The sequence below is a fragment of the Dipodomys spectabilis genome, unplaced genomic scaffold (genome assembly GCF_019054845.1).
Source record: "Dipodomys spectabilis isolate Male_0828 unplaced genomic scaffold, ASM1905484v1 ptg000002l, whole genome shotgun sequence".
Lineage (NCBI taxonomy): Eukaryota > Metazoa > Chordata > Mammalia > Rodentia > Heteromyidae > Dipodomys > Dipodomys spectabilis.
Window position 1 is genome coordinate 49,408,680 of NW_024870679.1, and position 26,967 is coordinate 49,435,646.

Consider the following 26,967-nt stretch of genomic DNA (forward strand, 5'->3'; position numbering starts at 1 on the left):
TACGGAAGCTCCGCCCAGAGTCGTTGTGCGTTCTTTTCCGGCTGGCTCGGTTGCGGGGTAGTGGTGGGGTGTTTTAGCGGGCTGTCATGGAGGCCTCGGCGGCTCGGGGGAGGGCAGAGGGAGGTACGGCGAGTCCCGATGTGCCAGAGGCGGCAGGTCAGGCAGGTACGCGGGGACAGGGTCTTTGGGGAGCAGGAAGGCCCCGGGGGGAGGCCGAGGGCGGGAGCTTACGCCTATGTTCCTGTGTGCCCCAGGAACGCTGGTGGAGCGCTCCGGGACGCCCGGCGGCCTGGCCCTGGTGAGCCCCTACCACACCCACCGGGCCGGGGACCCCTTAGACCTCGTGGCGCTCGCCGAGCAGGTGCAGAAGGTGAGGAGCTCGGTGCGTCTGGGAAGTGAAGGATAGCCATCTTCGCAGTCTGCCCTGCGTCTTTCGGCTCGGGTCTCACGGCCACTTCGAAGCGGTCTTCCCATCAGATCTTTATCAGTGACCTAAAAACTGGTAGGAGTGCAAGGACTCCGAATTCTGTTCTGTGTCCTCATTCCCCTAGAGACAATATATTCCTAAACCCAGAGCTTAGATATTGATTACCAAGATACGAGGAAAGGCAAAATATTGGTTAAAACACTGGAAGTTTGACATGTCTTTTTGAGTGTGTATGTGTGCCGGTACTGGGCTTGAGCTCTTACTCTCCCTTATTAGCCCTTTTGCTTAAAGTTGACACATCCAGCTTTTTGGTGGTTAATTGGACACAATAGTCTCAAGGATTTGTCTGCCCCTTCTGTTTCCCAAGCTCCTGAGTAGCTAGGATTACAGGGGTGCTACCACGGAATGGCTTGGAAACAAGTGTGTGTGTGTGTGTGTGTGTGTGCTACCACGGACTGGCTTGGAAACAAGTGTGTGTGTGTGTGTGTGTGTGTCTGGCTTGGAAACAAGTGTGTGTGTGTAGCGCCAGTTCTGGGCCTTGAACTCAGGGCCTGAGCCCTGTTCCTGAGCTTTTTTCACTCAAGGCTAGCATTCTACCACTTGAGCCACAGCACTACTTCTGGCTTTTTCTATGTATGTAGTATTGAGGAATTGAATCCAGGGCTTTATGCATGGTAGGCTAGCACTCTTTCACTAAGCCACGTTCGCAGCCTTGGAAACAAGTCTTAATCCTCCTTTTAAAATTAGCCTTAAGCAAATGACTTCTCTCTTTTATTATTTTTGAGAGTCCCAGGGTTTGAACTCCATGGGCTTATACTTAATAAGCTGCTACTTTACCATTGAGCTTCACTTCTAGCCCTGAACTGCAGCTTCTTTATACACCCTCAGAGAAAAACCAAATTCAGTGAGAAGCTAAATTCTTTCTTATTAATTGTCAAGATTTCCAGTTGTGGAGCTCCTTAAGTATGCACAGATTTAAGGCCTGGCTGCTTAAACCTTAGAAAAAGTCAAATAAGAAAGGTTTCGCTTGTTTGTTTTTGTTTTTGCCAAATTAAAACCTTGTTTCTCCTCTTTTTTAGAGAGGTGGTAGCAAAGTACAACTTTTATGGATTAGGAGAATATCATGTGTCTGTTTAATCAGATCACTTATTGGAAGGATTGCTGCCAGGAACAAAATTTTGGACAAGCAACCTTTTTATGTGTTACTGAATGACCATCATGTTTATCACACTGGCTTGAATAAAGGAAGGAAAAACACAGTTTTTGTCTTTCATACTATAATATGGTAAAATATAAAGGATACATTTTGTGCCACCTCACATTCTCCAATATAATCAGTCTCTGAGAGCATGAAGAAAAAACACTCTGACAAACAAATTGAATCAAACATATTTACTGTCTGTGTACTTAAACTTCCTAGCAGGAATAACCTCCGTTATTTCACTTAATGTGTGTTCACAAAGCTTGGGAAGTTTGATAATAAGGTGTGAATTTTGAAATCTGACTGATCTAGGTCCAAATCATCTGTTAGTGTGAGCTGTGAGCCACACAGTTTTTTTTTTTGGGGGGGGGGGGGTCTGGTCGTGGGCCTGAACTCTGGGCCTGGGTGCTGCCCCTCAGCTCTTCAGCTCAAGGCTAGCGCTCTACCACTTGAGCCACAGCGCCACTTCCGGCTTTTTTTTCCTGCTTATGTGGTGCTGAGGAATCGAACCTCATGCATGCAAGGCAAGCGCTCTACCACTGAGCCACCTTCCCAGCCCCGAGCCACACAGTTTTACTGACTGAATTGGAATACCTGTAGGATACACATACATTGCTCTGAGTCTTTTTTTTTTGGGGGGGGGGATCCGGTCGTGGGGCCTGAACTCTGGGCCTGGGTGCTGTCCCTCAGCTCTTCAGCTCAAGGTTAGTGCGCCTTGAGCCATAGCACCACTTCTGGCTTTTTTTCCCCCTGCTTATGTGGTGCTGAGGAATTGAACCCAGGGCCTCATGCATGCAAGGCAAGCGCTCTACTACTGAGCCACCTTCCCAGCCCCTGCTCTGAGTCTTAATTCCTGAAATGAGGAGGTGTAGTTATCATCTCTAACTTCATAAAGGTGTCCTAGGAATTTGGGTTAGGATTTAGTAATTCATTATAGGAGTGCTTCATTTCTGCTTTAATTAGATTATTTGTTTACACCAAACTACTACCTTAAGAAAAGGTAGTATTATTGTAAGAATACTCCTAATCCAGACCTGCCTTAGCTTTAGAAACTACCTGCTTTGTCATTGGCTATATGGCCCATCTGTCCTAGGAACTAAATGTAGGTTTGGTGGTTTTTTGTTTTTTTTTAAATCAGGAGTTACGAGGCCCTGCAGTATCCATTCCTGCACCCCTCTTTCTTCTGCCCAGGGTGGCCTTAAACTCTGGACACACAATCCTCCTACCTCCTGAGTAGTGAGGACTACAGGTGTGCACCACTGCATCAGGCTCCTTAAAAAAATAAACAATAAAAAAAAAACAACCAAAAACCAAAACCCTTATTTTGTAATTTCCTCTCACCCTTCTCCAACTGTGTGATTCTCAGAAATGTCTGAAGCTTTTTTTTTTTTTTTTGCACCATTTCTGGGTTTTTTTTTTCTGCTTATGTGGTGCTGAGGAATCGAACCCAGGGCCTCATGCATGCAAGGCAAGCACTCTACCACTGAGCCACCTTCCCAGACCCTGAAGCTTTTTTTTTTTTTAAATTTTATTGGCAAGGTGATGTATAGAGGGGTTCAAGTTACATAAGTAAGGTAGTAAGTACATTTTTTGTTGAACCTGTTACCCCCTCTCTCATTTTTCTCCCACTTTCCCTCCCCCTCACAATTTGTACAGATCATCTCCAACATACTGTCTTGTGTATCGCTGTTGCATTGGTTCACCCTTTGTCCTTTGTCTTACCATTTTGTTGTTCCCCTTCCCTTCCCTGATTCAGATATATGTCTATCTGAAGCTTTTATCCTACTTGTTTTGTGATCCTTCCCTGCTTTTAGACCCAAGCCAAATGTCACATTATTGTTGGCCTTCCTGTCTAAAGAAAACCATACCCTACCCCATCCAAAGATAGTATTACTAGCTGAAGGTGAATACATTTGAGCCACACATACATTTCAGTTCTTACATTCTTCATCACTCCTTATTAAGCTGCTTATTTTATTCAGTTGTTAGTCTTTGATCTGTGTCTGTCACATAATTGTAGTACATCATAGTGCCTTTAGTTATCTTTATTTTTGTTGTTGATATACATCATCTAAGCTGTTCTAAAAAATATGGTGGCCATCAGTTACCTATGGCTGCTGGACACCTGGATTGTGTGATCAGTGTGATTAAGGCACTGAATTGTTACTTTATTTCTGCTGGTACTGGGTCAAAACTCGGAACTCAGGTCTTGCTCTGCTTTTTCAACTGCAACTGGTGCTCTACCACATGAACCGGACCTTCACTTCCAGCCTTCTGTTGGCTAATTAGAGATAAGAATCTCAAGATTTTGTTTGTCTGGACTGGCTTTGAACCACAGTCTTCAGATCTCAGCCTCCTGAGTAGCTACTACTCAGTGCCCTACTTGAATTTTAACTTTAAATATTTTGAGTTTTAAAACTTGATAATTGGGCTGGGAGTGTGGCTCTGTGGCAGAGTGCTTGCCTAGCATGCATGAAGCCCTGGGTTCGATTCCTCAGTACAACATAAACAGTAAAAGCGGAAGTGGCACTGTTGCTGAAGTGGTAGAGTTGTAGCCTTGAGCAAAAGAAGCTCAGGGGCAGTACCCAGGCCCTGAGTTCAAGCCCCAGGACTAGACATAATAATAAAATAATAAAAATAAATAAAAAATAAAACTTGATAATTGATTCATTATTGGAATTTAAGTATATTTGGGGTAGTTTGAATATGTGGATTTGTTTTGTGTGTGTTCAAGCCCTAGGACTTGAACTCAGGACCTAGGTGCTATCCCTGAGCTTTAATGCTCTACCACTTGTGCCATAGCTTCACTTCCAGCTTTATTTGGTGGTTAATTGGAGATAAGAGTCTCCTGGCTGGCCTAGCTTCGAACTACCAGATCCCAGTTTCCTGAGTAACAGTGATAGCAGGTATGAGTCACCTGTGCCAGGCATGGGTTGGCTTTTTTAACTTTTTTTTTTTGTCAGTCATAGGCCCTGAACTCTGGACCTGAGCATTGTCCCTCAGCTTTTCAGCTCAAGGCTAGTGCTCTACCACTTGAGCCACAGTGTCACTTTGGCTTTTTCTGCTTATGTGGTGCTGAGGAATCGAACTCAGGGCCTCATGCATGCAAGGGAAACACTCTACCTAAGCCACATTCCCAGCCCATAGCTTTTATTTTTACTCAATACACTCATTTATTCATTATCAATTCATTAGAATATTTTGTGCCAGTCCTGGGACCTGAACTCAGGGCCTGGGTGCTTCTCTTGAGCTTGTTTGCTCAAGGCTAGTGCTCTACCCTTTGAGCCACAGCTCCATTTCTGGCTTTTTGGTGGTTAATTGGAGATGATATTATCAGGGACTTTTCTGCCTGGGCTAGCTTTGAATTGTAACTTTCACATCTCAGCCACTTGAATAAAGTTAGGATTATAGGCATGAGCCACCAATGCTCATAACAATTTTAAAAATGATGATTACATGTTGAAATATTTTTTTGCTATATTGGATTAAAATAAATATAAAGTTAGTTTTATCTATTTTTCTTTTAATGTGGTTACTGGAAAATTTAAACATATGACTTGCTCCACATTTTTGTTGGGTAGTTTCACTAGACTATAGTAGTACAGACAACTCAGGTAGAGACCTCTCTGTTTGCTAATGTGTGGAGTGCCTAGTGTGTCTGTCATAGTAATTGCTGGAATTTGTGAAAATGATTGATATCATTTACATATATAATTTGTCTTTATTTATAATATTGGCATATATCTGACTTTATTTTAAGATTCTTCAACTAACCAGCAAATTCTTGTAGTGTTTCTTAACTTCCTAATTTACTTCTGATTTCCTTTTCTTAATCTAATTGTATGCCACTAGAAATTTAAGTAGATATGCTATAATAATCTAACTGAGGTAACAGTCATATTAACAGATACATATCAAATTCTTCATTAGCAAATGATAAGAGCTATATCACAAATGTCTTTTGATATGTATGGTAATACCCTTTCCTGATTTCAGAAATATTTAGACATGAGAAAGGAAATGAGAAACCAAGGAAATATATTAGACGGAGGGAGAGTATAGATATTCATTATATTTGGGATTTAGAGAGTGGGACATGTTGGAAGGCCAAAGAAGTTCAGTACTATTAGAGTTCAGGTAAAAAGCAATAGAAACAGACTAGAAGGAGCACTTTATTCTGTGATGTGGGATGATGACAGGGTAGGCATTTCCTAAGCAGTGTTATTTGAGCTAGGCCTTTGGGTGGGTGGGAATTTCCATAGAAACAGTGAAAATAGGAGTTGTACTTTAGTCACACTGGACTCTAAATGAGAACATCATAGAAGTATCAATAGTTTGTTTTTTTCTCACCTACAGGCTGATGAGTTCATCCGAGCAAATGCTACCAACAAGCTGACAGTCATAGCTGAGCAAATCCAACATTTGCAGGAACAAGCCAGAAAGGTAAGAGAGACCTTTTCAGAGAGGCTTTCATCTTCTTCATTTAGTTCACATGATTGGCTGAACTTGCTTGCAATAACTGTAACTTATTCCTCCTAGCCATGTAGAGTATTCTAGTAAAATAGGAGTGAGCCTAAGAGGTTTTGTGTTAACTATGATAAAATATCTGAGGCAGGCTAACTTTATAAAAAGGTTTATTTAGCTGACAGTTTTGGAGGTTTCAGAGAAAAATTGCTGGCATGGCTCTGCTTAGGGAGAACCTTCCTGACTGCATCTAGTCTCAGCAGGAACATATGTGTGAGGAGAGAGCATTTCTCTAAACAAGGAGCCAGAGATTCAGGGGTCAGGTTCAGGCTCTTATAACAGCACATGTTTGCTCATGCTTTCATTCTTGATCTCTCAAGAACTCTTTGCTTTAGGCTGGGCATGGTAGTATGTATCTGTAATCCCAGCACTTAAGAGTGTGGAGGCCAGAAAATCACAAGTTTGAAGCCAGTCAGAGCTTCAAAAAGACAAACAAAAAACCCAAATCAATAAAGTATGAATAAAATGAATAAAAAAGGAACTTCTTTCAGGAAACTAGTATTGCCTTCTTTTGTGTGTGCATGTATATGGGTGTGCGCATGCGTGCGCACATCCAAGCACCATTACTGGGGCTAGAACTTAGGGCTTCTCACTCTCACTTAGGCTGGTGCCTTGTCACTTGAGCCATACCTTCACATCTTGGCTTTTTGCTTATTAATTGGAGATAAGAATCACAGGGATTTATCTGCCCAGGCTGCCTTTAAACTTTGATCCTCAGATCTAATTCTGTTGAGTGGCTAGGGTCATAGGCATGAGCCACTAGTGCTCAGCTCAGTAATGCTTTCTGAGAACAGCATCTTAGAAGGAACCTGTGGGGTCTCCTGTTGGGGCTCTCCCTTCACATCACCACACTAAAGACATCAGGTCCTTTTCTTTGTTGGAAGGCTCTATTATTACCTCAGTCTCATTGCTTACTATTGCTCTGTTTGACTGGTTTATATTCTCTTGGTTCAACTTTGATCTCTGTGTATAAGTACCTGTTATTTCCAATCCTTTATTTAGTATACTTCTGTTAATCTCAGGTACTGGAAGAAGCTCACAGAGATGCTGACTTGCACCATGTAGCTTGCAATATGGTGAAAAAACCTGGCAACATTTACTACCTTTATAAACGAGAGAGTGGTCAACAATATTTTTCCATTATTTCTCCAGAGGTAAGAACATTTATTCTTTACCTCCAAATCGACTCCATCCTATGAGAAATTTTTAGTATGTGTGTGTGAAAATGTAGGCACCTGGATTGGTAAATGATTTTTTAGACTATTAAGGCAGGTGTGGTGGTACCTACCTGTAATCCCAGCACTTGGGAGGCTAATGGGAGGTTTGCCAGGTCAAGGCTTACCTGGGCTACATGGTGAGTTCAAGGCCATTATGGGCTATATATGTAGCAGGACCTTTTCTCAAAAAACAAATGAAAAAATAAACAAACTGGGCTAGGAATGTTGCTTAGTGGTAGAGTGCTTGCCTTGCATGCATGAGGCCCTGGGTTCAATTCCTCAGCACCCACATAAGCAGAAACAGCCAGAAGTAGCACTGTGGTTGAAGTGGTAGAGCACTAGCCTTGAGCTGAAGAGCTGAGGGACAGTGCCCAGGCCCAGAGTTCAGTCCCCACAACCAACAAAATAAATTAAATAAAATAAACAAAAAAAAAATTATTACATTAAATTAAAAAAAAAGAATCCAGGCATCACTAAAAGATGTACATGTCGGGCTGGGAAAGTTGGCTCAGTGGTAGAGTGCTTGCCTTGCATGCCTGAGGCCCTAGGTTTGATTCCTCAGCACCACATAAGCAAAAAGAAAAAACCCGGAAGTGGCGCTGTGACTCAAGTGGTAGAGCACTAGTCTTGAGCTGAAGAGCTGAAGGACAGTGCCTAGGCCCAGAGTTCAGGCCCCACCACCGGACCCAAAAAAAAAAAAAAAAGATGTTCATGTCTGTGACCAGGGGAGGATCGGATGGATAACATAACTGCTTTCTAAAGATAGTTCCAACTAATCTGAAGCAAAAAGCCCCAAAAGAAATCAGTAGTTTAAGTAGGAAGAGAATCTAGTTTGCTTACTTTCTGCCCTCCTTTGCTTCTTTAGGAGTGGGGAACAAGCTGTCCACATGAGTTCCTTGGTGCCTATAAGCTGCAGCATGATTTGTCTTGGACCCCATATGAGGACATTGAGAAGCAAGACGCTAAAATCAGCATAATGGACAAGCTGCTAAGCCAGCCAGTAGCCCTGCCCCCAAACACTGAGCCCACCTTCCAGGGACTAACTCACTGAATGTGGACTCTGATCAGCATCTCTCATGATGGAGTCCTGTCACTTCCTTGTTGCCCCATTCTCTGCTTTGATGATAGAAGTCATGAGAACCAGGGACATATAGGTAAATCAGCTCCATCTTGGATAGAATATAAACGTTGTTAGTGTTGCTCTCAGATGGCATGGTAAGGAATTGCAACACTCTTTCTGGGGATCTGCTTGGGGCCACAGATACTTAGCCAGTCCATTTCAGAGGATTGGCTAATGTACTTTCTTTATTCATCTCCAGCGGTTCTTCCCTTAAGCCAAAGTATTAGAGAAGGAAGAGTCTTCATTTCAGTCAGGTTGGTGGGTCATTTTCCAGAGGAGCCGGTTTTCAGTCTTATTTCAGACTGAGGTTGAGCTATCTCACAGCTGATGTAATGCCAGCTTCAAATTCACCCAAGAATCACAACATTACATGTATGAGGATGATTAAAACCACAACAAACAACCAAATAAAACCTCAGTGTGGCTGGATCAAAGTGAATGAAGTTTCTGGGCTATTGGCAAGGGCTGGCTTATCTTTCTGCCCTTTCTACCTAGGAAGAAAAGTGGTCAGAGAATCCGAGGCAGTGGTAAAGGGCACATTTAGGTTCAGGTGGAGTAGAGCAGTCATCCTTAAGCTTCATAGAGTTTCAGAGTTGGAAGAGATATAGAAGGCCACCACTGAACTACTGCATAATCCACTGTGTAGCTTCCCTGAGGCAGAGAGGTTGAGTTCATCCACAGATGGCAGGACAAATCCAGTAATAATATAGCAGCTTTAAGGAATTGTGAAAGAGAGATAGGACAGAGAGAGAGAAGAAAAAGAAAAAGAGACATCCTCCTTTCTCAGATTATGAGGCAACCCAGATTGAAACTCCTAATTCATAAACTGAATGAGCTTTTTGGCTAGATTACTCTTTTTTCCTGACTGGGCTCTTTCTAGGACTTTATTCGTTTATTCAACCTAACTAGCTAAATTTATGGTATGTTCAGCATGGATGTACTTGAATTCACAATGCTCAAGTTTCTTTCTGAAGATGAATATTCCTTGTGTTGATCTACTTGTTTAATACTCTATCCTGTTCACAATCTTTCCTTATAAGCTCTATTCCTTGTGAGCTACAAACAGTCCAAGACCAGCACAAAAAATATAGTAAGGTCTACTTGGTCACTCAATTTTGTGGGGTATTTTATGGAATGGAACTGTAAAAGGCTCTTTCTGGGATGCTGCAGGGCCAGCGGGAAGAGATGTGAATGGCACAGCAGTTGATTCTGCCTGTAGAAAGTCCCCCAGGTCTTTACAATGTTCTCATTTGTATATAATGACACATTTTAAGCAGATGTTTTATTTTAAAAAACACCAACAAAAAAACAACAAATGACCACAGATTCAGTGGTTTAAAACAACAAATGTGTATTAGATTATAGTTTATAGGTCACATGTTCAGCATAATTTTCCTGGGTCTTCTGCTTCAGGATTTCTCCCTGGAAAACCCCGTAAAGGCTACTATCAAGTAAGCTCAGGCTGGGCTCTGAAAGCCTTACCATCTGCTTCTGAGCTTACTGGTGTTGTTGGCAGAATTTCAGTTCTTCACTAGTTCATGGTGGTTGCCGTCACTTTCTTATCACATGAACTTCTACAGCATGGCATCTTTCTTCATCCAGTTGGAAAGAGTCTGCTAGCAGGATGGAGGTTGCAAGCTTAGGTATGAATCTTTACATAAGCCCACACTCTAGGGAAGAAATTACACATCTGTTTGTTCTTTTTTGGTAATTAAAAGATGTAACTCTTTGTTTTTAGATTCACAGTCTAAGGTTTTTGTTAAACTATAAAAGGACACCAGTATGAGGAGGCAGGGTTCATTGCATTGTTTAACACCTTTTTCTGTCTGCTGCAGTGCTCAGTTAAGAGAGAAATAGAGAATTTATTTGTGCATAAAAGAGGCAGCATTATGAAATGGTTAAATGTGATGATGTTGAAGGAACATCAAGGATCTAGACTTGACTTTCACTCTGACAAGGTAAAGTCCCAGCTAGCATTCCTGCTTTTTCCTCAGGTCAGCTTCTCCAGTTCATTGGGCTTACAGTCATTAGGTTGATCTTTTGAAAAGGTAAATCATCCTTACTTTTTTTTTTCCCAGTCATGAGGCTTGAACACAAGGCTGGGGCTATCCTGAGCTCTTTCGCTCAAGGCTAGCAATCTCTACTTCCAGTTTTCTGTGGTTAATTGGAGATAAGAGTTTCACAGATTTTCCTGCCTGGGCTGGCTTTGAACTGTGGTCCTCAGATCTCAGTCACCTGAGTAGCTAGAATTACAGGCGTGAACCACCAGTGCCTGGTCACCCTCACTTCCGACATTTCCAAACACTGCCCTAGAAGAGTGATTCAAAAGAAAACTTCTGCTCAATAAGATGTATTCCCTGCACTGACCACTAGGTAGTGCCATTTCGCTTTCCTGGTTAAGGCAATTACCAAGTTTAGCAAAGACTACTGGTAACTAGGTTCCAAAGGGTCGCTCATGTAATCTAGCTACTCAGGAGGCTGAGATCTGAGGATTGCGGTTTGCAGCCAGCCCAGGCAAATCCCCTAGACTTTGCAATCAACCAGTAAAAAGTCGGAAGTGGAGGTGTGGCTCATAAGGTGGAGGCCAGCTATGGAAAAAAAAAAAGCCCAGCACAAGTCCCTGAGTTCAAGCCCCAGCACTGGCAGCAACAACAAAAAAGATTATTGTATGCCTAAGCAGGAAAACCACCATGGAGCTGGTTTTCGAGGAGACACTTAATGTGGACCCATCATCCCTTATATAGGTTTGTCCTCCCCGACTCAATCTCCCCGACCCTCGACCTTCGCCAGGCATTCTGCATCAGCGAATTTGCACCAAGAGCTGCTCAGACTCGTCAAGATGGAGAGAGCCCGCTGTTCTCCCCTATCCCAAGACCCCTTCCTGCACCCAACCCGCCACCTTATCTTTGTGTAAATGTCCTCCGCCCCTCCCCTGTCCTCGGGATTGTGAGCTAAGAGGCCGGGGTAAGAGGCTGGTCTCAGCGGAGAGCCTCCACCTGGGCTGGCCCTCCTCCACCGCACAGGCAGCCCCACCCCCACCTAGGAATGTCTGGTCCCCAGGTAAGCATCCACTGAGGCCAATGTTCCAAGAAGGGAAGCCCAGCCAGCCCACATATCTCCCTCCATCTCCTGGATGGTCCCAAGGGCAAGCTGGACCCTGGGCAGACCTCCAGATAGCTGGAGGTGGGGGCTGGGGGTCTGACCTCTGCCCCCAGGGAAGGGATAGGGATGGTCGCGGAAGGAGTTGAAGAGGAAGTGAACTTGGTGAGAGCCACGCCCCTGCTGGAAAGCCCACCACGCCCTCATTTTAGCACCCCTGCTTCTTTTTCCTGGAAACCCCAGTCATGCTCAACTCACCTGCCTTCACGGTGCCCCGCCACTTCCTCCCACCCTCATCACACGTTTCTTCTCATCCTCCATTCAAAGGCTTCACCGTCTGCCCTGCCCATGGGCGGTAGCTGTAATTTCCAGTCCCCTAGGCACCAGCCCCAGCGGCTCCCTCCCTGTCAGCTTCACTTGCAGTCAGATAGCCGGTGGGACTGGGGCCCATTCTCCTCCCTGTGTTTTCCCCGATTAAGTTCCCTGGGTGCAGCCAGGGCGCTGGTTCATGCCCTTGCCCAATATAGCCTTTGTTCCTTCACAGGGCTGAAGACTCCAGACTCTAGCTTTGGGGGGGGGGGGGGGATGTAGGAGGGGTAGAAGGGGGATGATTTTTTTAGAGAGACAGGATTTCACTATGTAACTTAGGCTGATCTTGAATTTACAATCCTCCTGCCTCAGCCTCCGGAATGCTAGAATTGCAACTGTGCCCCATAATAATGCTTGGTGCCTCATGGGTCTTCCCTCCACCCCGCCCCCCGAAAAACACAAGGCCTGGCCTGTGCCAGGTATTGGAAAAAACAAAAGAAAAAAGAAAGGGAATTTTTTTTGGCAGTACTGAGTTTTGAACTCAGAACCTCATACATTGAAAGACAGGCAGCCTACCACTTAAGCCATGCTCCTAGTTCAAGAAAAGAGATTAAATAAATAAATAGAAGATCCTAATGATTGAACAGCTGCTGGCTGTATGGAAGGGAATGGCTGACAGTTCATCTGAGAAGGCTTCAAAAAGCACAAAACAGGGTGAAGAGTCCAGATTCTAAGATTATAATGCAGTAAGAGGATATGGGGAGACTAGAGAGGCATATTATATGAATCATGTCAAATTCTTTCTATTGTCAGGCCTCATGCTGGACCCAGAAGACTACTGTCTGCACTCATGTTGCACTTCCAAAATCAGAGAAGGAAAACATGGTAGTCAATGCCAATCCAAAGTGCAAAGGGTCTCAGGTGAGCATAAGAATATGACCTCACAGAGGAGGGGCACCTACAGGCCCCATAGGGTGTCAGGGTTCCCAAAGAGGACCACTGCCCAGCCCAAGAGCCTAGGGAGGTTCCCAGAAAAAGTAAAGGATTCTATCCTGTGGTCATTCAAAAAGCTAGAGTGTGACATCTACCTTCTGAAGGCCAGGGCTGTGTAGGCTTCTCTGCTCCCTGAGTGGCCTAGTTCTAGCTTTTCGTGTGTGTGTGTGTGTGTGTGTGTGTGTGTGTGTGTGTGTGTGTGTGTGTGTGCGCACGTGTGTACATGTATGCATGAGCACATGCTGGTCCTGAGGCTTGAACTCAGGGCCTGTGTACTATTCCTTAGCTTTTTCACTCAAGGCTGGCACTCTTCCACTTGAACAACAGCTCTATTTCCAGTGGTTAATTGGAGATAAGAGTCTCATGGAGTTTCCTACCCTTGCTGTCTCTGAACTCTGAACTGTGATGCTCAAATCTCAGCCTCCTGAGTGGCTAGGATTACAGATATGAGCCATTGGTGCCTGGCACTCATGTCCTCTTTTCTGTGTGGGGTTGAATTCATGTCTGATGAGAGATAAGACTAGAGTCAAATATTTATCTCAAGCAACCATGCACCAAATCTTGAACAAATATTTGCTGTCTAAACAGATAATTCCTTATTTTTGTAGATATGTATGACTTTTATTCTCAATCCCACATCCTCTCACTTCTGGGACCCATGCATTATGCTGAAATAGCATTTAATTCAGAAAGAGGAGATCTAGTTCCAGTGCTGGCCCCACCATATACTGGGATAACTGAATTAGCCATCCTGAAACCTCATTTTTCCATTTTTCCTATCTGTAAGATGAGACACCACTGTGAGTAGTGTCTGTATATAAGTCTCATTTCTCTGGATAACCTCTCAAGTTCTTTTTTTTTTTTTTTTTTAGTCATGAGGCTTGAACTCTAGGCCCGGGTGTTGTCCCTGAGCTCTTCAGCTCAAGGCAAGTGCTCTACTACTTGAGCCACAGCACCACTTCTAGTTTTCTGGTAGTTAATTGGAGATAAGAATCTCACAGACTTTCCTTGCCTGGGCTGGCTTTGAACTACGATCCTCAGATCTCAACCTCCTGAGTAGCTAGGATTACAGGCATGAGGTACCGGTGCCCAGCTCCTCTTAGAGTTGTTGAAGGCAGAGAACCCAGGTTGTTCTACTCTGTAGCTCAGGCCATTGCAATGTTCAGTAGTGTTGTTTAGGAGATGATAGAGCACTGAGGAAAGAAAACTTAAGGCATTAACTTTTGAGTCTTATCCTGCCACTTCCAGGTTGACTTTGAGCTAGGTCATCTCCTCTGGGTCTTCTTCTTTTCTTTTGGTCAGCCGTGGGGCTTGAACTCTGGGCCTGGGCGCTGTCCCTCAGCTCTTCAGCTCAAGGCGAGCACTCTACCACTTGAGCTACAGTGCCACTTCCGGTTTTCTGGTGGTTTATTGGAGATAGGAGTCTCACGGTCTCTCCTGTCCGGGCTGGCTCTGAACCGCGACCCTCAGATCTCAGCCTCCTGAGTAGCTAGGATTACAGGCGTGAGCCACCAGCGCCCGGCTCCTCTGGGTCTTCTTTGCCTTACCTGGAAAGTGGAGATAACCTTTTTCCTGACAGAGCAATGGCATCCTAATCATCCTAAGATGATTAATCTACTTAATCATTAATTAATTAAAAATAAACAGCTGGGGTCAGGTGGGGTGGCCCAGGCTTGTAATCCCAGCAGTTTGGGAGGTGAAATAAGAAGGGTTGTGGTCTGGAGCCAGATCTGGGAAAAAGTGTGATATCCTATCTAAAAAATAAACTAAAGCAAGAATAGCTGTGGTGTGGCTTACATGGTAGAACCATTGCCTAGCAAGCATGAGGCCCTGGGTTCAAAACCTAGTGTCATTAAAAATGAAGTAAAATAAAACAGCTGTGATATAGTACAGATGAAGGTTAGTCTTGAAAACCAGGGGAAATGGTTGTAGTATGGTCATAGAGATGTCCTAGAGAGGCATCTATTCCTTTTCTCCCGCCCCTCACAGCTTTCTCCAGGTATAGTTTCCTGAATTAGCATTTGGAGGGCCCTGGCATAAGAAGGTCTTAATTCTTCTTTCTTTCTTTCTTTCTTTTTCTTTCTTTCTTTCCTCCTTCCTTCCTTTCTTTCTTTCTTTTCATTTCTTTTCTTTTCTTTTTCTGGGATTGAACTCAGGGCCTAAGCTTCTTTTGCTCAAAGCTAGCATCTACCACTTGAGCCACAGTGCTATTTCCAGCTTTTTCTGGCTAGTTTGAACCATGACCCTCAGATCTCAGCCTCTTGAGTAGCTAGAATTACAGGCATGAGCCACCAGCACTGGCAGAAGGTCTTAATTCTGATGGCTCTGGCCACACAGCTCTTGATTCCTTTGGTGAATAAGGCTGCCTGTGAGAGTTGTGAACCCTGAAGTACTGCCTGGAGGAACTTCAATTGCAAACCTGTGTGGTCTCTCCCTGCTTCTGACATTTTGGTGGTAAAGTTTATGGAAAAGAATGTGAGTCGGGCGCTGGTGGCTCATGCCTGTAATCCTAGATACTCAGGAGGCTGAGATCTGAGGATCACAGTCAGCCCAGGCAGAAAAGTCTGTGAGACTCTTATCTCCAATAAACCATCAGAAAACCAGAAGTGGCACTGTGGCTCAAGTGGTAGAGTGCTAGCCATGAGCTGAATTGCTGAGGGACAGCGCCCAGGCCCAGAGTTCAAGCCCCATGACTGACCAAAATAAAAAAGAATGTGATTTGTCTCAATTCTTGCTCAGACCAGAGGGTCTGAGCCAGTCCAGAGGGACTGGCTGGAGACAGAGCCTCAGCCTCCAATCAGGTGCGGATTAAATGAGGGAGCACACATAAGAACACTTTGGTACTTCAGTACTTCACTGAAACCCAGGTTGGTGTGTTTACCCTAACCAGTAGGGCTTATCTGTGTCAGAGAAGTCCAGGTCTCTGTTTTACGAACAGTTTATGTGTAAGAAGTACATATGTTTGGTCTTAGAGCAAAAACAGAGCCAAGATATGAACAGATGGGCAGGGTGGGCTGCTTCCCACCAGGAGCCAGTGACCTGGAAAACATCTACTCCTACACAGGGAGGCTTGTGCCATACTGTCCTGGCCCCCATACATCTTCCCACCATAATCTCTGCCCCCAGCAGAAGCAGCACCAAACTTAGCATTAAGCAAGTATGATTTGGTTCTACTTACTCAATGTGTGACTTTGGGAAAATATCTCCATTTCTCTGTACCAGCTTCTGAAGTGGCCTGGACCAGAAGTGAGAGTATAGTGGGAGGTGCAGGGTGAACTATGAAGTGCTGTGCATGTTCTTTTCATATCTTCCCTTTCTTTTCTTGCTGGAGGTGAGCCTGCTATTCTGAGGCCCTCCGCACTAAGCTGCTGAGGGAGTAAACCTAACCTACAGCACAAAGGGCCTCTTGACTCCACTTCTTCTTCAGACTAGTCCTTGGTTTTTGACAAGGACCATCTCTCAGCTGGAAGCTTTGGGGTTACCTGGAGGGTCACTCAGTGGACGAGAGGAATGTTGATATGCCACGAGACAGGAGTGAACCAGAGGGAGTGAAAAAATATGGTGTGTGAATTCACCCATTCTACTTTCGAGGTTTCTTAAGACTAAATCTTCATTCACCACCTTTGTCTTTGCTTCCTGTGTTTCCTCCTTATACTGTCAGTGAAAAGAGTATGGGGGAGGATACTGTTTTGGGACAAGGTCTGAAGGCACAGGAACCATTACAGCTCTGGGAGCCTCTCTGTATTCTTTGACTTGGGAACCCATTGATTCTCTTTCCTGGACCCCAGGAAAACGCACCAGTTTCTCCTCGAGCCATGAACAGAGCCAGTTCCGGATGTCTGATTTGTCCTGGAAGGATTTTACCAATGCCTTATCCTTGGCCAACATGGTCCTGGGGATCTTCTCTATCTTCTGTAGCTTCAGCAGGTAGGTCTGGGGCCTAGCATGCTCTTAGTCAAAAGCTAGAACTTAATGGCAAGAGGCAAGGGACAGGGAAAATCTAGAGAGCTATACACCATGCCTGTCACAAAAGTCAACTGGAAGAGAGGCAGGGGAAAGTGCAGCGATTTGCAAGTTAGGGGTCAATATCCTGGTTTCAATTGTGACACCAGCCTGATATGTGACATCTGTAAAATGAGGAGTTTGCATTATGATCTGTATAGTTCCTTCAGCGATGGCAGCCTAGAATGGTTTTTATGAGAAGAATCACAAGGCTCTATCTACTGTTTTTATTTTCATTCTGAAATTAGAATACTGGCCTGGTAGAATATTTAAAATTAGCTTTCTTCTGGAAAGTTGGAAACTATAAGCAGTTGTATTTCTATAAATTAATCATATTTTAATGCCTTTGAAGACAAATTCTTCAGAATACAGATAACATCTGCTTACTGTACTTGATTCTCTACCTCTATCAGCAAATGATTTCTTTATGGATTTGCTCTTCATTTATAACAAAAGGATCTTGATAATAGCTTAGTTCCTTTTTAGCTTGAAATTTGCATGATTCTCTAAGTTTGGATTTTTGGAATCTTTGTGGAGTAGAAGGGGAACATATCTGCAGCAGCAAAATCTCTGTTTTCTGAGTTCAACCAAATCTTTTGGGAGTGTCATTGTTATTCCACAATGGTAGGCTTAATATTTTATCCAACCTCCATCCCCTTTAATACTTAGGTGTGGGACTAAACAAGTGCAAGGCTGAGTCAGGCACTCTGCTTCTGTTGCACCTGAATTGAATTGATATTTAGAGTGACAACTTTGGCATGGCTTCCAAGAAAAGATTTACTTGGGACTATGGTGACTGCTTTTAGAGAGACATGTGCTGGAAAAAGGAAAGAATCCAAGAATGTGGGGTCTGACCGTATCCAAAACTTGGAGAACTACAGGGAAAAATAAATGAGTCTGCTATCATAGTTGGAGATTTTAACACCTCTCTCAATAATCAGTGGATCCTACAGGCAGAAAATCAGCAAGCAAGAACATCAAATTCCGCAGTTCCATCAATCTGCTAGATATAGTTGACATCTATAGATGAACTCATCTAATAGTAGCAGATTATTTATTTTTTTCAAGTTCTCTTGGGACACTCAATAAGAACAAGCCACATTCTAGGCTATAAAACACACATATTAACAATTTTTTTTCTAATTCTGTAAAAAACTGAAATATTCATTTATTATATTTAAATAGTTCTGTAAACAAAGTAAGCCAAAAATCCTAAAAACTTTAGTATATATTTTTAAACATCAAAAGCCAATAAATGTAGAAGTTGAAGGGGAAGAGAAAAATGTTGATAGCAAAGTATCTGAACTTTCCTTTTCCCAAATATTTAACATTTCACATATACCACTGTTTTCAGTGTAACAAATTTAAAAGAATAAAAATCATAACAAAGTATAACCTCAGATCACATGGAATTAAACTAGGAATCAATAACAGAAAAATAATTGCTAAATAATCTTGAAATATTTGGAGGTTTTACAACATACTTCTAAATGGTATGTGGATAAAAAACTTAAGTACAATTTAAAATATTTTGAACAAAAATAATGTAAAATTACTAATATTTGTGAAGTGAGGGGAAAGCCATGCTTGTAAGAAATGGAGAACATTGAGCTAGGAATGTGGCTTAGTGGTCGAATTCTTGCTGCTATAGCATGCATGAAGCCCTGGGTTCAATTTCTCAGTACCATAAACAAAAAGAGCAAGCTCTGTGGCTCAAGTAGTAGAGCTCTATCCTTGAGCAAAAGAAGCTCAGGGACAGTGTCCAGGCCTTAAGTTCAAGCCTCAGGACTGGCAAAAAAAGAAAAAAAGAAGAAATGGAGAATGTTGAATATATATATATCATCACACATGGCTGAAAAATGCAGTTATTTTATCATAGTGGGACAAACCAAGAAGCCATGAACATAACCTGATGATATAATCTTATATATCTTATTTGTAGTTTACACTGAAACATGATTATGTGGCAGGACTGTATTAAAAGAGAAGGAATGTATTTTAAATCAGTGATCTAATTAATTAAATTCAAAATAAGCAAGAGCAAATAAAAATTAGATTAGAGCATCAATGTAAAAAGTCAAAACTCAGGATATTAATTTAAAAAAATCAGTGAAATAAAAACCTGGTTCTTTGAAATGGTTAGTAAGATTGATACACCTCTGGCTAGGCTAAGCAAGAAAAGAAGACACTAAATACTAATAGAGGAAATGAGGACAAGCCAGGCACCGGTGGCTCATGCCTGTAATCTTATCTACTCAGGAGGCTGAAATCTGAGGATCACAGTTAAAAGCCAGCCTGGGCAGGAAAGTCCGTGAAACTCTTATCTCTAATAAACCACCAGAAAATTAGAAGTGGTGCTGTGGCTCAAGTGGTAGAGCACTAGCCTCAAGCTAAAGAGTTGAGGGACAGTGCCCAGGCCTAGAGTTCAAGGAAGGAAAGAAGGAAGAAAAAAAGAAAGAAAAAGAAGAAGAAACGAGGGCCAGGCACTCCACAGGCTCATGCTTGTAATTCTAGCTATTCAGGAGGCTGAGATCTGGGCAGAAAAGCCTGTGACTCTTATCTCTAGTTAACCAGCTAAAAGCTGAAAGTGGAGGTAAGGCTCAAGTGATAGTGTACCAACCTTGAGTTAAGAAGCCAAGTGAGAGTGGTAAGCCCTGATTTCAAGCTGCAGTACTATCACACACATGCACACATAAAATCGCAAAAATTAATAAGCTACCATAACTCACACAGAGAGAGACATTATCGGAACAGGGTCTTATCTATCTAGGAAATAATTTAGGCATTATTCACAAATTGACATATTTAAACTCTTTTGTACAACTTCTTAAAGATGTAGCTCAGTGGTGAAGTGCTTGCCTAGCAAGTTCAACATCCTGGGTTCAATCCCCAGTTCCAAAAAAAAAAAATTTTTTTTAAAATAATTTAGGAGAAGTGGCTCAAGTAGTAGAATGCTAGCCTTGAGTATGAAGAGGCTCAGGGATAGTACCCAGCACTGAGTTCAAGCCCCATGATTGACAAAAAACAAAAATTAGAGTTCATTATGTTAAACCAGATTCATGGGGCTGGGAAGGTGGCTCAGTGTAGAGCGCTTGTCTTGCATGCGTGAGGCCCTGGGTTCATTCCTCAGCACCACATAACCAAAAAGAAAAAAAGCCGGAAGTGGCGCTGTGGCTCAAGTGGTAGAGTGCTAGCCTTGAGCTGAAGAGCTGAGGGACAGTGCCCAGGCCCAGAGTTCAGGCCCATGACCAGACACCCCCCCCAAAAAAAAAAAACCAGATTCAGAAATATAAATATATTGTTTCCTCTCATATGTGAAAATTAGATGTAAAAATTAAGACATGAAAGCAGAAGGGAAGCTATTTGGGAAGAAGAGGGACCCTCTGGAAGGGGAAGGGAGATAATAGAAGGTAAAGGAGACAAATATGGTCAAATTATATGATATGCATTCATGAAGCCGTGGAACTACTATTTGGTACAATTAACAAATGCTAATGAAAAGAAGAAATTATTATTATTATTTTTGCCGGTTGTGGGGCCTGTATTCTGGGCCTGGGTGCTGTCTCTCAGCTCTTCAGCTCAAGGCTAGTGCTCTACCAGTTGAGCCACAGCGCCACTTGTGGCTTTTTCTGCATATGTAGTGCTGAGGAATCGAACCCAGAGCCTCATGCATGCAAGGCAAGCACTCTACCACTGAGCCACCTTCCCAGCCCAGGAAAGAAGAAATTATTTAGCCAACATGTTTGTAATCCCAACACTGGAGAGGTTGAGACAAGATGTTTATGAGATCAAGGCCAACCTGGTCTACATAGTGTGATCTTGTCTCAAAACAAGAAAAGAAAAAAAAATCATTGACATAATCCCATAATTTTACAAATGGAAGAATAGAGACCCAAAGACGTAGTTAGTGATTCACCTGAGAATTCACAGTGAAGATGTAATAGACAGACTAGGACCTAGGAAGGGTCCCTGAGCCATCAAATATGTCTAGAATTTGGAGTTGAAAGAGGCCATAGTGATCACCCATGAGGATCCAGGGGTTGAGAGTTTGGCAAAGATGGAGGCATGTGTGAGGGTGGGAGGAGGGATGAGTAGAGAAGTATATATCAGAAAGGATGTGGGCGTATGTCATGACCTTGGGTGTGCATATGTTGGTAGGTGTGGGAAGTGTTGCATAAGAGCATACCTTGTGGAGTGGCTGTCCAGTGGGGACTATAAAGAACTGCCCCATTCTGACCTGCTGGCTTCACTTTAGGAAATACCACTGTGCTTCCTGGATGCTTCTGATCAGCTTCCTGTTGGATATGGCGATAGGGACAATGGCCAGACAACTCAGCATCTCCTGCAGGTTGGGTGAGTTCAGTCCTGAGGACCCGAGTTCCTGTCCCCAGGAGTGCCTATCCCTGGTCAACACCTATTCTCTAAAGTCCAGCAGGCTTCCATCTGTTACTCCCTCCCATTCCTGTAAGAATAGCAAGAATAGTCCTGGAGGAGGAGCTAGGGAGCCCCCCAGTTTAGCTTCAGCCCCTCTGCTGGCTCAAACTTACCCATTCTTGGCCAGTCCTGTCATGGTGCTCCATGTCCTTATCCGCTCTGCTTCCCTACTCTGTGATGAGTGAGGTACTGGAAAGGTGAGGGAGAAGAGAGAAGACAAAGGGTCAGCGAGGAAAGGGAAAACTACCTCTTGCTAAGCAAGTGGTTTAAAATCTTCCCTGTCAGGTCTTGTTTGAAAGAAAAAAAATTCTGGTGTGCATCAGATTGTAGCACAATCCTTGCATAGTAAGTGACAACAACCCAATTACCTGGAGAGGGAAAGACTTGCCAGGCTACTGGGGTTCAGAAGGAGAGCTGGGAGGACATCTCAGATTTTGAGTACAGATCACCTTGGGGGAACAGCTGTTATGCTTCAAAACCTCAAGACCCTACTGTCACAGCTTCAGAGGGAAGCTAAGATCTGAGTGTGAATTTTGACACTGGGTCTCTGGAACAGGAGCGGAACTGAATGACTTTGCTGTCTTCACCTCTTTCGGTTTGGCCTCAGCTCTGCTCCTTGGCGTGGAGGGGCCTCTCAATGGGTTCCTGGCCATCATCTATGTGTTAACCACTTCTTTCCGCCTGTGTTTTTATTCATCTGGTAAGTGGAACCCTGGTTGCCTTAGGACTTCAAGTAGGGGACCATAGAGAGGGAAGAGCTGCTGGAAAGTGGGAGGAAATCCTTCCCTTTTCCTTCCCTCTTGCAAGCCCCATGGCCACTGTAGGTTATGGGCTGTGTTGACAGAGCCCTAGTCTGGGAGGTAGGAGTCCTCATTTCTTAGAGTGGCTGCACTTTGTTCTCTGTATGATCCTTGGGTGGAGCATATGGCTTCATGTATCCTACAAATGGAGGTTGCTCTCCAGTTCCTCAAATAGGAGAAACTGTGTCATGGGGAGGGCAGTGGTCTTTGTAAGGTCACAAAGTAAGGAAATGCAGATAGACACTGCACTGAACTTAGACTAGACTTCAAAGACCCTTTCAGCAAAGACTGGGCTGGGACATATCTCTGTCTACACTGCTGCCTACTTTCCCTTGGAAGTCCAACATAAAACCCACATGTTTGTGAATAGCTAAATGATTTACAGTCTGGTACTGCCCCTGGGCTAAGGAAACTTGATAGGCCAGGTAGGAGAAGACTTAAGGTGGGAATGGGCTGGTGTTGTTTATGTGCCAGTGAGCAGGGAACCAGCAGATCCCCATGGTTCTTTCCCCTGCAGGAGGAATTCCCTTCTCATACAGGGGCCTACCGTGCCCCTATGCTTCCTGTGTTTTGGCTTCCACCTCCCTTCTGACCAAAGGCAACACATTTATTCTATGCTGCATGGCCTCACTCATGATTCTGTTCATGATCGACCAGAGCTACTATCCACGTGATGAAATCTTGGAATCTGAGAACTGGAAAAAAATGGTCTATATTGGAGGTAAGTGAAAATACCACTCTCTAATGTCACCGATGGCCAATTGATTATCAGTGCTATTCATAGTCATCCTATACCTGGTCCCAGCATCCCCTTATCCGCTTTACCTTGGGCTTTATTTTTTAACCACAGTATTTATCATCACCTGACATAGAATATGTTTACTAGTTTGGTTTGTTGTCTATAAACACTAGACTTTATCCTCATTCGAGGACTTTCCTTAGAGGACTCTCTGAATAATGCCTGTTACATAGTAGATACTCCAAACATGTTTGTTGAATGTTAATGAGTTCAATGGATATTTATGTAGCACCTACCCCATGCCTAAGTGCTAGAAGCAACTTGGTAAACTAGACATGATTCCAGCTTAGAATCTATAGTCAAGCAGGGAGAAGTCACCAAACAAATAATGGCAGAATTAACTGGGAATATGTTTTTGATGTGCTGGATTAGTGCAGGATGTTCTGAGAGGTATTCAAGGATGACCTAATTTATACTAGGGTGGCCTGAAAGAAGGGAAAATGATTCTTAAGAAAGTGATTCTTAAGTGAGACCCAAAGATGAATGGCTACATAAGTAGAGTGGACAGTTCAAGCAGAGGACACAATATTTTGTGACAGTTGGAAAGCTGGAAGGTGCTGGAAGCATTAGTGGAACAGTGTGGCTGGAGCTTGCTGAGAGAGCCAGTGATAAAAACTGAGACCAATGAAGTAGGCAGACTGGGTGGGACCTAAGCAGGAAGTGACACAATCAGAGTGACAAGTTTCCAGGATTACTTTGATTATAACATTGAGTGGTAGAATACCAAGATTGGAAGTTCAAAATAGAAGTGGTAGTGTGATGGAGATAAAGGGAAACAATTAAAGGGTTTGAAATATACTTGCTTTTGTGGAAGGAAAGTTCAAGTTCAAGTAACAGAGTGCTGGTTCATGCCCCAAGATTCCTTCACATTGGGGACCTGACAGATGTCTCCCTAGAGTTCACCCAATTTGTGGTTCAAGATATATGATTGTTTTTTCCTTTTAAATGTGCTCAGTGAAGTAAGACAAACATTTATGGGTATATTAAGTTCTTCCATTATTCTCTTGTGAGCTCAGTCTAGTATATAGGATCCATGGTTCTTGTTTACAGTCATACCTTGTGATAGCATCACCAACATTGCTACTTGAGTTCTGGGTGCTGGGTTCTCCTATGTCCTGATGGCAAAGGCAATTGGTGCTAAGAAGAATCTGGGACTAAGCAGATTTGAGTTCCTGTTCTAACTTCAGCATGGACTAGTTGTATATAATTAGGCTGTTACCATTTTATCTTTTAAAAAATGAAGCCAAAAATCCCTAGCTTGCAGATCACTGGAATTAAGAAAAATAATGTTCTGATCACTTATTGAACACATGGTGGTTCTCCCCATGAAGTACCTCTGGTACATATGTATACTAAATGGTAATTCCTAGCTCCCAATTGTCTTCCACCTCACCTTTTCCCATCTCAGATGTGATAGGATTCCCCACAGTGTTCTCTATTGATCTCCACTTCTCAAAATAACCCATACAATTGGTCTTAACCTCACAGATTTTGACACAGTTAATATCAGAGGCCTACTTGGACAATTTCAAAATAGCTGTTGTTGATAGTCCCTCAGCCTACAGCACAGCCCCATTGTCCTTTTTTTTTCTTTTTTCTTTTTTGGTTGTGGGGCTTGATTTCTTTTTTTTTTTTGGTCCGGTCATGGGGCTTGAACTCTGGGCCTGGGCGCTGTCCCTCAGGTCTTCAGCTCAAGGCTAGCGCTCTACCACTTGAGCCACAGCGCCACTTCCAGCTTTTTTCTTTTTGCTTATGTGGTGCTGAGGAATGGAACCCAGGGCCTCAGGCATGCAAGGCAAGCACTCTACCACTGAGCCACCTTCCCAGCCCTGTGGGGCTTGATTTCTGAGCCTGGGTGTTGTCCCTCAACTCTTCAGCTCAAGGTGCACGCTCTGCCACTTGACCACAGTGCCACTTCCAGTTTTCTGGTGGTTTATTAGAGATAAGAGTCTCACGGACTTTCCTGCCTTGGCTGGCTTTGAACCACAATCCTCAGATCTCAGCTTCCTGAGTAGCTCGGATTACAGGTGTGAGCCACCTGCACCCATCTCCCGTTGTCCTTTTAGATGAGTTCTCTCCTGTCTCAAAGAGTTCCTGAGAGTCTGGTTTCATATAGCCTCATCCCCTGCTGATTTTGCTTTTTGTGTCCTTTTGCTCTAATAGTCTTCACCATGAGTAGGACAACATACTAAGTTCTGGGTTCTCCTGGCAAGGCACAGACCCTGGGGACAGTCTTGGGGACTACCAATATAATTCCAATCTCAGATTCATCAACAAAAAGGTCTCTACATTAGTGTCCTGTCTACTTCACACTAGATATTCTGTTAGGTATTATATGTACATAAATTATTTCACTTATACTTCACAATATGAGTTAGATTAAAACCATATTTCCCAAATGATGAAACAGAGGGGAAATAGCTGTCATAAATTTCTAATCCAAAGCCATATCTGCCTGATTTTGAAAACTAAACACACTGTCTCAGAACTCAAAAAGAATTAGAAGAGTGTCGGCAATGGCACTTCCATGGAAAGAACCACCATATGTTCAGTAAGAGATCAAAACATGATCTGACAAAAGACCACTGGGTGAGGAACAGCAAAAGAAGTATATTGGAATTTTGGAATAATGCATGTGCAGAATAGCCATTGATCTGTTAAGGCAGAGACAGTATTTTAAACCAGAATTGTCTTAGAAACCAGGACAGTTTGCAGGTGCCATTTTTCAGGAGTTCTCTCCCAGCTGGAATCAACAGTTGTACTCTCGCCTTCCAGCACTGAATTGTGATAATTCATGTAGGGTGTTATCTGCCAAGAAAGTTCATCAGAAACTCAGTGCTGGAGCCTTTAATTAGTAGCCAGTTATGTAGACTTCCACTGTACCCAAACTTCGGATGCCCAGAAGTAAAGCAGGTGTTCTGCATAAGCCACATATTTGCATAGTGTGAACACAGTGAGCCACACTGATCAGTTAGAGAAAGCTTTCTAGTGGTATGGGAACTATCAGCCAAGAGCCAGCTATAAGCAGGCCTTTGTAAGGACAGCAGTCTCAGGATCCTGTGTTAATTCTTTCTGCATGCATATAATATTATATTGGCCATTATCCCATATTAACTCAGAAAAAAGTTTTTTCTTTCCCTAACAAAGGATCTGAGCAACTCAGCTGTATTCTTGGCCAGGGATTGTTTCTGATCTGAAATTCTAGTCAGAATGGAACCTGAGATTGCATTACTTGTGTATTTCCCAATTAAACTGAACTTGAAGATAGGCTCCTATCTCTTTTTTTCTTGCTATGTCTTAGGTACTGTGGGTACCACGTGAAGGATGAGAGGGTGGGCTGGGATGCATATAATGCAGCTTTATAACATAAGAACTGAGTGTCTGTGTTTTTGCTTCTTCTAGGTATCATCATGCTGTTTTTCTTCCCATTCTCTCTCACTGCTTTTTACTGCCTGGTGTGGTCGCTCTCCTACATCTTCTTCCCTGATTCCCTGTGGGGAAAGGCAACCTGTTCTGGGCTCTAGCAGCGAGGAAGCCCCAGCTCCAACTCCTGCTGGCCTCTGTGGGGACTGCACCAGCATGTTGGGCCAAGCCTTGCCTGTCCTCACTAAAACTTTCCGTGTGCCTTTGTGATCATATTCTAGGTACATGCTATCTCTGTTGTTTTGAACCACTGCTACTCACATAGGCACTGCAGATTGTATTACTGCTGCTATTGCCTCTTCCTTCTTCCTTTCTCCTCTATCTACTACCTCCTCCTCTTCCTTCTTCACTTCTCCTCTTTCTCCTCCTCCTCCTCCTTTTACCAGGGGTTGAAATCAAGACCTTTCACTCTCACTACTACTTGATCCATGTCCCAGTCCAATAATTTAGTGGTTAATTGGACATGGAATCATACAAGCTTTTCTGCCTGGAGTGGCTTTGAACCATGATCCTCCAGATCTCAGCCTCCTGAGTAACTAAAGATTATAGATGTGAACCACCAATGCCTGACTATCTTTATCCAGAATTCCAACTTCTTTTCGGGCAATATACTATATGG

General features: G+C 43.3%; 2 protein-coding genes and 1 long non-coding RNA gene across 5 annotated transcripts; 2 read left to right on the forward strand and 1 right to left on the reverse strand.

Moving 5' to 3' along the window:
• Window positions 1-43: 43 nt before the first annotated feature.
• On the forward strand, window positions 44-8,918 carry CUNH1orf50 (chromosome unknown C1orf50 homolog). 2 transcript variants are annotated; one of them, XM_042683162.1, is made up of 5 exons: window positions 44-165; window positions 255-370; window positions 5,985-6,071; window positions 7,175-7,306; window positions 8,235-8,918. In XM_042683162.1, the coding sequence occupies exons 1-5, from the start codon at window positions 87-89 to the stop codon at window positions 8,418-8,420; spliced, it is 600 nt and encodes a 199-aa protein (XP_042539096.1). In that variant the 5' UTR covers window positions 44-86; the 3' UTR covers window positions 8,421-8,918. The 2 variants fall into 2 exon arrangements, with proteins under 2 accessions (XP_042539096.1, XP_042539101.1); XM_042683167.1 differs by having other exon boundaries at window positions 46-134; window positions 251-370.
• On the reverse strand, window positions 8,835-21,517 carry LOC122110591. 2 transcript variants are annotated; one of them, XR_006147900.1, is made up of 3 exons: window positions 21,440-21,517; window positions 21,079-21,354; window positions 8,835-10,159 (listed from the first exon to the last, which is right to left on the reverse strand). It is a non-coding gene; the product is annotated as an uncharacterized LOC122110591 (long non-coding RNA). The 2 variants fall into 2 exon arrangements; XR_006147901.1 differs by having other exon boundaries at window positions 21,079-21,234; window positions 21,440-21,508.
• Tmem269 (transmembrane protein 269) lies at window positions 11,396-26,813 on the forward strand. Its single transcript, XM_042683153.1, has 7 exons — window positions 11,396-11,549; window positions 12,711-12,818; window positions 16,679-16,817; window positions 21,148-21,245; window positions 21,883-22,026; window positions 22,644-22,847; window positions 26,328-26,813. The coding sequence occupies exons 2-7, from the start codon at window positions 12,716-12,718 to the stop codon at window positions 26,447-26,449; spliced, it is 810 nt and encodes a 269-aa protein (XP_042539087.1). The 5' UTR covers window positions 11,396-11,549; window positions 12,711-12,715; the 3' UTR covers window positions 26,450-26,813.
• Window positions 26,814-26,967: the final 154 nt, after the last annotated feature.